Source organism: Argiope bruennichi, chromosome 5 (assembly GCF_947563725.1).
Source record: "Argiope bruennichi chromosome 5, qqArgBrue1.1, whole genome shotgun sequence".
Classification (NCBI taxonomy): domain Eukaryota; kingdom Metazoa; phylum Arthropoda; class Arachnida; order Araneae; family Araneidae; genus Argiope; species Argiope bruennichi.
The window spans coordinates 42,095,421-42,105,052 of record NC_079155.1 but is presented as its reverse complement, the minus strand read 5'-3'; the positions used below and the strand labels follow the sequence as shown (position 1 = coordinate 42,105,052).

At 30.4% G+C, this 9,632-nt stretch overlaps 1 protein-coding gene across 1 annotated transcript; it reads left to right on the top strand.

Annotated features, from left to right (window-relative positions):
* Positions 1 to 384: 384 nt before the first annotated feature.
* LOC129968250 (uncharacterized) lies at positions 385 to 1,333 on the top strand. Its single transcript, XM_056082105.1, has 3 exons — positions 385 to 683; positions 796 to 941; positions 1,119 to 1,333. Exons 1-3 carry the CDS (start codon positions 385 to 387, stop codon positions 1,331 to 1,333), a joined length of 660 nt encoding a protein of 219 aa, XP_055938080.1.
* Positions 1,334 to 9,632: the final 8,299 nt, after the last annotated feature.

The window sequence follows — 9,632 nt, the reverse complement described above, 5'->3', positions numbered from 1 at the left end:
TTTAGAGTTGCTGATCTACAGTCAGCCACAAAATTGAGTATACACCTCTAAAACTTTTAGACCTCTTCCAATTACAAATTAAATATTGATTTAAAATAGATAATTTTTTTATCCTAGATACTTTAACCTCTGCTTTACCATCCTATAATAACACAATTCTATAGTTAACTTATTTATTACGAAAAAAGTTAAGCGATTCGAAGAAAAGATAGAAAACCATGCCGCAAAATTGAGTATACACTTCTTATATTTGTAAATTTTGCCACCATTTTTTTTTAGTTTCAAATTTTCTTTAAAGAGTTTCAGGAGTAGCTGCTGCTTATAACACGTGCTATTGCACTTCAATGCTTTTAAATAGTATTTCTTCTCATTAAAAATCGTAAAATGAGCTCTCGTAGAGAAACTACTGAATCTGAACGTTTATTGGTTGTAAAATGGTCGAAAGAGGGCAAATCTCTTCGAGAAATCGCTTCGTTGATTGGTGTATTTCATGGTTGTGTTCAAAAAATACTACAGAAGTATAAAAAAACTGGATCTGTGGCCAATATTCCTGGAAGAGGACGTAAAGAAACACTGAGTACTACAGCGAAGAGGAAGATCATTCACTCAGTAAAGAAAGATCGACTTACCCTTCACCAATATGGGTTTAATGGCCGTACACCAATACGAAAGCCACTCATCAAGTATGTAAATAGACAAAAGAGTGATTTTTGACAAAGAACATCGTTTAAAGCCTATTTCTTTCTGGAACACTGTAATATTTTCTGATGAAAGTAAGTTTAATCTTTACGGAAGCAATGGACGATTTAAAATATGGAGAGAAGCTGGGAAAGCACTGGCACCTAAAAACACCATTAAGACAGTCAAGTTCGGAGGTGGATCTGTCCTCGTTTGGGGTTGTATGGCGGCTGGAGGAGTTGGAGAGCTTGCTTTTATTGATGGTATTATGGACAAACATGTATATTTGGGGATTTTAAATGATAACTTGAAAAAAAGTGCCAGTAAGTTGGGGCTTGGGTCAAGCTTCATATTCCAGCAGGACAACTACCCCAAGCATACAGCGAAGATTGTGCAGTTATACTTGCTGTAACATTGCAGGAAACAATTACGCACTCCAGCCCAGTCTCCAGACCTAAATGTCATCGAAAATTTGTGGTCGCAATTAGAGAAAGCTGTACATGAGCACGAAATCACAAGCAAGGAAGTTCTCAAGAAGGTTCGGAGAGGAGAATGGGTTAAATTTTCTGTTGAAACCGCTAAAACACTAGTAGAATCACTGCCCAGAAGATTACAAGCTGTAATTCAAGCAAAAGGTTATGCAACGAAATATTAATTTGTACATTAAAAGGAAATTAATAAAGGTGTATACTTATTTTTGTGGTGTTATTTTTCCTCTCGTCTTAGATCTTTTAATTTTTTTCGTAAAAAATAAATACACGTTACAATTTTATTAGTCTAGTACGGTAAAGCATAGACTAAAGTATATAAGGTAAAAATTTCAATTATCTTAAAGCAATATTTAATTTGTAATTGCAAAAAGTCTCTAAGTTTCTAAGGTGTATACTCAAATGTGTGGCCCACTGTATGTGTATGTTTCAGATCTGTTTTCGTTACTCATGCTTCTTATTTTCTGGAGTATTCGTGGAATGTAAGGTCTTTTCCCTGATCCAGCATGTTGGATTACTTTCAACCTCACTCAACATATTTTCTGTAATCTTTTATTACTAAGGCAATTGTATAGTGTTTTCTAAAATCGATTTTTTACGTAACATTTGAGAAATTCTATCGTTTAATATTCTAGAAAGTAGTTCAGTGTTGGATGAAAACGATAAGATTTTTTTTTTACGAAGATATTAGAAAAATACTTACACTAGCTACCATTCAAATAATTTTATTCAATTTTTAATTTAGAATACTGCAGAAACTTTAAAATATTCGATATTAAAATCCATTCGAATTTTTGAAGCATTCCCCTCTTTTTGTGAAATCATGTAAACATATTCTTCGTCTTTCGGCTTTTTCAGAACTCAAATCTCGGAATACCACTCTAATTTATTTTACTCATTTCACAATAGGACGCAACAATAGTAATTCAAAACACATGGCTTACTATGTTTTTAGTGAATTAAGCAATTTTTGATGAAATGACGATATTTCACTCAGGCTGTAAGTAAATATTAAAACATTTCTTATCTTTGTTTATTATTTCATTTGAGTTTAAATTAAGGAATGAATATGTTGACGTCAATTTTTGTAAATTACAACATGCATAAGGGAAATATTGGTTAAATGTTCAACGGGTTAGGATATTGGACGTAGAACTACCAAATTCGACAAGCATTCTTGGGTAATCAAAATTGACTACTCCGACCCGCCATATGGCACACAGATAAAATTGAATGACCGGACCACCACGACAGCAACACTGGCGAGAACTGTGGTATGAATCCTAAGGGCTATCACCGGTCACGATATAGCCCTTCCCTTGAGAAATACATCCTGTCATCGATGGGAGGTGCTAATCTCCATCTTTTTCTGTCCTCATTTTTGAGGTGCCCCCTGGTGGGAGCTAATTCTTGGGTAAGTAAATGCTCATTTAGGAAGGATTTTCAAAATTTTAATATGATCTTCGTTTAAAACTAATCAAAATTTTAACATTTATCTTCAGTAACTTCGAGATAAAAATCTAAATGAACTATCTTTACAATTCCTTAAAACTAAAAAATATATATATATTTATGAATTTTATAAATTTTCAGAATATTTTTCATTAATTGTAAAGAATTTTCTTAAAATTTTATCCATGCATCTTTTACAATAATAATTTTTTTTTAATTTTAGTGCTTTAAATTATATTACTTTGCATTGCATGAATTAGATTTGATGAATTACATTTCTTTTTGTGCGCATTACCTCATTTATAATTAGAAACAGAATTTTAAGGATGAAAATAAAGACAAACAAACCAAGTCGAAAACTTCTAATATCCTTCAGAATTGTTTTCTTTCTTAAAAATTAAAGTTTATGATCAGTAAGCAACTTGTTAATAGCATCGAATTTACCCCTGATCTTTACCTGACTAAACATTACACCCCATTATTTCTTTCACCAAATTAGTCAGATATAAAACTCATTCAGTAATTTGAATCTTTTATATATACAAGATATAAAAAAAAATGTAATTTCCCGAAATGAAAATTTATTTTTTACAATCATATGAATACGCCCAAAAAATCAGGAAAACTATAACAGGTAAAGAGAGGGTTCATTTACATTTTCAAAATAGGTAGGAAAAAATAAGAAAATTTTAGTAGTTTTCCCCTTATATTAACTATCAAAACTTATGAACTCTTGCGTTAACTTAAAGAAAACTATTTGAAAATAAATGGGGTCTTTGCAATCAGCAAGTAATTGAGACTAGGCTTTCATATTTATTACTCAGAAGTTAAATTTGAAAGTAAGTGAGACTAGGCTTACATATTTATTACTCAGAAGTTAAATGTGAAAGTAATTGAGACTAGGCTTACATATTTATTACTCAGAAGTTAAATGTGAAAGTAATTGAGACTAGGCTTACATATTTATTACTCAGAAGTTAAATGTGAAAGTAATTGAGACTAGGCTTACATATTTATTACTCAGAAGTTAAATGTGAAAGTAATTGAGACTAGGCTTACATATTTATTACTCAGAAGTTAAATGTGAAAGTAATTGAGACTAGGCTTACATATTTATTACTCAGAAGTTAAATGTGAAAGTAATTGAGACTAGGCTTACATATTTATTACTCAGAAGTTAAATGTGAAAGTAATTGAGACTAGGCTTACATATTTATTACTCAGAAGTTAAATGTGAAAGTAATTGAGACTAGGCTTACATATTTATTACTCAGAAGTTAAATGTGAAAGTAATTGAGACTAGGCTTACATATTTATTACTCAGAAGTTAAATGTGAAAGTAATTGAGACTAGGCTTACATATTTATTACTCAGAAGTTAAATGTGAAAGTAATTGAGACTAGGCTTACATATTTATTACTCAGAAGTTAAATGTGAAAGTAATTGAGACTAGGCTTACATATTTATTACTCAGAAGTTAAATGTGAAAGTAATTGAGACTAGGCTTACATATTTATTATTCAGAAGTTAAATGTGAAAGTTCATCATTCTAAGTTTGCAAAGAAAAATGATGAAGAGGTTTCTACTTTATGAAAGCAAATGTAGTAAAAAAAAATATTCATTATGTGCTTGCTATATAAGCAAAATAAGTTTCTGTTCGAAATTATTCATCTTCTGTAGTATCTGAATTTAAACTAAGAATTTTATCGAATGGAAAAAGAATAATTAGTTCAGTGTTCAGTCTCTTACTTACATTTTATGCATATGTTTATAGAAGTATTTCCATAAACTGCGCAATTATTTGGAAATTAGTTTTTAAAAAAATGAATAATTGAATAAAATAACTAATTTTTTGCTAATAAGTATTATTATTTAAGGAGATTTTTAATGAAAGGGAAAATATTCTTAAAATTAGCAAATGGTAGTATTTTGTGTTTTACGTATAATTTCTCCCATTCTGTTCTTCCTTATATAAAGAAATTACATGATTATAGAATGATTTTAAAAAATAAAATATCATGCATCGTTTTTACTTTCTCATATAAGCAGTGCACAATGAATAAATATTGAAATCATAAAAAATTCAATTTCGAGATTTTAAAGACATTTTGATGTTTCTGAATATTAAATATACAGTAGACTCCCGATTATCCGTGGAGCTGATTATCCGCGCCTGCCGCACAAAGTTTTTTGTACAAGCGTAACGCAAAGAAAATAGAAATATTCACAAAACTGAGCGAAACGTTAAATTTGCTAACATCGTGTTTATTTATGGCAAAAATAAAACATTTATGGCAACATAAGCATTAAGTTAAACATTTCCTGCTCTTTATTTTACATTTTATTGTACATAAAACGATTTTTCAAAGTTGAAATGACTGTTTTCACTTTTGCTATACCCGTTTTTAGCTTTTTTTTCGGATTATCCGCGATTTTTGTTATCCGCGGCGGCCGCACCACCCAATTCCACGAATAATCAGGAGTGTATTGTATACATATTGTATTATGTCTGTCCGTCTGTCTGTGAATAAGATAATTTAAAAATGCATTTTGATAGACGATAAAAATTCATATGAAGTACTTGCATCCAATTTCTACCTGCTAGAAGGAATTCTTGTATGTAAAAATGCGTGAGAATAAATACCCTAATTAAAATTAGCAGGAATTCCCTCTGACTAATTCTAGCATATTACCTGGTATTCAATGTCTTCCCTAACGAAATTGTTACCTTTTGTCCACAGCATAAAAATCGTGGATTTCAATAACACCGTGAACGCCACGAGTCCTACACGGGAGCGATTTGTGCTTTATAATGTAGTAAAAATAATTGATTATACATTTAGAATTTCTTTATTTTTGACATCTCCCCGGCGAGCAACTCAATGGGGATCAGATGTTTCCGGCGAGGTGGTTGGATCACGCCACCCTAGACGGTACACGAAAAGGGGGGGGGAGGGGATCAGGCTCCTCCCATCGATGACGGGACGTACTTCCTTCGGGGAAGGTTGTATCGTGATCGGTGATGGCCCTTCCCACAATTCCCACAGTGTTGCTGATGCGGAGGTCCGGTCATTCCTTATTTATTATCCGTGGGCTTCGGACGGTTCGGAGAGTCAATGATATGAATTCTTTGTTTTGGACAAATTGTAACCAGAATTTAGAAAACAACAATTTTTTGAACTAAAATCACATATCAAATATCTTTTATTCAAATATGTGCGTACAAAACATGCCCATGTTCCATGTGGGAGTAGATACCCTAAAACTTTCCTGCGTATTCTCTAATAAAAGGCATTATTCATCTCCAGTATGGACCTTGTGTAAAGCCGTGAACGCCATTAGTGTTAATATTTTTTTTTAACTTTTAGAATCTCACGTGACAGTTGTCTTTTTAGTACAGTAAAGAAAACAGATATTTGCCTATTAACAGCATGGCAATGAGTTGCTTTACATATTTGGCTTTGAAATAATGGAAAGGAAAATATGCCAAACCTTGCGCGTGCGCAATTAAAATTTTTATTAATTATTTTTCAAAATACTTATATTTCTTAATAATTATAGAAAAACTTTTATCTGATTTTTTTCAATTGTACTTAGCCACATATTGTGTAAGTTTTGAATACTTGAAATTGCATCTCATATGCCACGTATATCTAGAAGAAATATGGGATTTTTAAAAAAAAAAATCCAAGTAAGTATCTTTCCAAAAATATGGGCTATCTTTACAAATATTCAATTAATAATTGTCCATAATAACTTAAACTTCTGTTGCAGATTTCATACAATTATCTATATTCTGTAAAATAAAATAAATCGATTTTTTTTTTCCTACAGTTTCTGGTCGATTCACTCATTTCCCTAGTGAGTGAATTACCCTGATAAAATGTGAATCTATGTATTATGTCTAGATAATCAAAATTGGCCCTGTTTTTCTAAAGAAGTTGAAACAAAATGTAAAATTCTGAGAGTATTCGGATACTTTTCATCATATAAGGTGAATTGATATGCACAATTTCTTTTTATATAACAGAGGTGATATTTTAAAATAACAAGAACACATTAATTGCTATTTATTTTCGTTTCCTTTTGTTATATTTCTTTCTAAGATTAAAATGTTAAGTTAACTCGAATTCCTTCAAATCTAAAAACTGAACAGATATTTTATATAGAATAAATACAAAATTTTAATTCTCAGACAATTCACCAAGCCTTTCTGGAGAAGTTGAAAAAATACATAAATGTGAAATCATTCTGATACATTTCGATAATTTTTTTTTATGGAAACAATTTCTTTTTATAACAGAAGTGACATTTTAAAATAACAATAACACATAAATAGCTTTATTTTTATTTTTCTTTCGTTATAATTCTTTACGAGATGAAAATTTTAAGTTGAATTCCTTCACATCTAAAAGCTGAAATGATTTTTATATTTAGAATTAAAAAAAAAATTAAGAAATCACGAGAGCATTTAAACTAATGGATATGCAGAGATTGTAGTTCTAGTTTTGAAAGTGAAAGCATTTTTCAGAATATCTAATGCATATTTGAAATATTCATATAAGCTTTTATATTCGATATAGCTCTTATTTCATTATTTTCTATATTATATTATTCTGTATTCATTATAATGTTTTAAATGAGATGAAAATTTTAAGTTGACTTAAATCCCTTCAAATTCAAAAACTCAACGCCTTTTTATATTTAGAAAGAAATATTTGTTTTAAGAAATCACAATGACATTTAAAGTAAGGAAAGAAAGCGATGGTTGTATTTTTAATTTAGAAAATGAACACATTTTCTGAATATCTAATGCATATTTTAAATATTCATATAAGCTTCTGTATTCGATATAACTTATATTTCATATATCATATTCCACAAACTCGTTATTCCGATCCATCTAAGGAACACGTATAAAAACTAAATTACAGGACCGCCGCAACTGCAACACTGGAACTTCGGTTCAGTTCTAATGCCATCACCGGCCACGGTACAACCCTTTCCTAAAGAAATACCTACCGTCATCAATGGGAAGAGCCAGACTTCCACCTTTTCGTGTACCCACAAGGATAGCGAGAACCAACCACCAGTTCTCGTCCTCAATTACGTGCTCCCCCTCCGTGGTACAATATTTTGGATATACAGTACACTCCCGATTATCCGCGGAATTGGGTGGCGCGGCCGCCGCAGATAACAAAAATCGCGGATAATCCGAAAAAAGCTAAAAACGGGTATAGCAAAAAAGAAAACAGTCATTCCAACTTTGAAAAATCGTTTTATGTACAATAAAACGTAAAATAAACAGCAGGAAATGTTTAACTAACGCTTAATATTTTAGTGTATCACTCAAAACTAACCTAAAATGTATTTTGATAATGAAAACAGAAAAGTGCTTTGTATTTACGAGAGGCGTCAAGGATACACAGAAAAATTAATACATATGTACTGATTTAATACTGTAATGTATTATGTAATTACAAAAGCAAAACTGTAAAACTGCACCTTTTTGAAAAAATCAGTCAAAAAAAAAAAAAAAACTTTGTGCGGCAGGCGCGGATAATCCGCACAGTGGATAACCCACCCGCGGATAATCGGGAGTCTACTGTAGTTCGACTTCTTTCATTTTTCTCCAAATCGATTTAAAAAAAGTCATTTTGAAAAGTTTTGTGCCAATAAGTAATATTTTTGACTTAAACAAACTGTAACATTTATAATTTGGTATTATTTTCAATTATGAATTCTCTATGCTTTTATTGCAAACACTTGTTATAAAAAAGAAACTAGAGCGATTTGTCAACCGTTTTATTTTTTAACAAGTCATATTTTCCTCTAATTAATATAAAATGTGAAAGAATTTATACAATTATTTATCTCTGTTTGATTTTATCTCTAACATAGAATATAAAAAAAAGATGTTAATTAAAAGTTTTATAACTTTTAATATTGTCATCTACCTCTTTATCGCACTAAACTTTAGATAGTAATTGTTCCTGCAAAACTTAGCTTAACATGAATTGCGAGGAAATGCCGGAAGTATGAGAAGACATATTTCAAAAGAACTATATCAATCTTGTCACATATAACGATATCTTTATGATAGTTTACCTAATTTATTTGAGTTTTAAAACTCGAATTTTCTCAATAAATTTTCGCTAATTATATATGCTTCTTCTATTCCTTTAATTTATCACCTTCTAAATCACACCGATATGATTTATTTTATTATTTTTCAACAAATAATTAATGATATAATATACGTATGCAGTCTATTCATATTTATGTTGCCTAAATATTGTTGAAATATAATGAATAGAATAGTATCTTGAGAAAGGTTAAGGGTAAAGTTAGTTTTAATCCCATTTGGTCTAATATATTTAATCAGGTTCTTGATCCAAGGACTCTTTGAAGAGAAGAAAACATCAGAGTCACCTTGGAACTTCCAGATTTAAATTGATTCAGAAATCTGGCTATATGGTGATAACATCTTTCTCCCTATACTACCGCCATATTTGAAATCTGAATTCTGGGAAGAGAAACGGATAAAGGATAGAACTTCTAAATTCTTATATGAAATGCCCAGAATTTCAAATAACCTTGCAATATGGTACAGTGAGAATATTATGCTTAAGGACATGTCTTTCCATACAAACTTTCTCCTCTTTTGTCATCGGAAACATAACTGTTCTTGTGAAGAAGGCATTCTAATGAACTATGCGATGAAATGCCTAACAACTGTTTCTTGGCAAATTTCTATACAGTAGAATAAACTTCAGAAAGTTAATTAAGAATCATAATTTGATATAATTCATTAAACATAAACATAATTTTAATATAAATAAAGTCCTTTTCAACCACACTTTACAAAATATTTAATTTGAACCAAATGTTAGAACTTCTATTAAAGTGCATTTTGTTTAAAAGAATCTGTTATCTGTTAAAAATTTTCAGATCGATATCTGCATCAGTTTTAAAAAATGCATATCTTTTTTTAATAAAACCGATAGTCGAAAA

Bases quoted from the DNA above. Each gene is read 5' to 3' on its own strand.
- LOC129968250 (XM_056082105.1), top strand. From the start codon at position 385: ATGAGCTCTCGTAGAGAAACTACTGAATCTGAACGTTTATTGGTTGTA. The intron at 684-795 runs GTATGTAAATAG...TCTTTACGGAAG, and splicing joins ATACGAAAGCCACTCATCAA to CAATGGACGATTTAAAATAT. The intron at 942-1,118 runs GTATTATGGACA...TACGCACTCCAG, and splicing joins AGAGCTTGCTTTTATTGATG to CCCAGTCTCCAGACCTAAAT.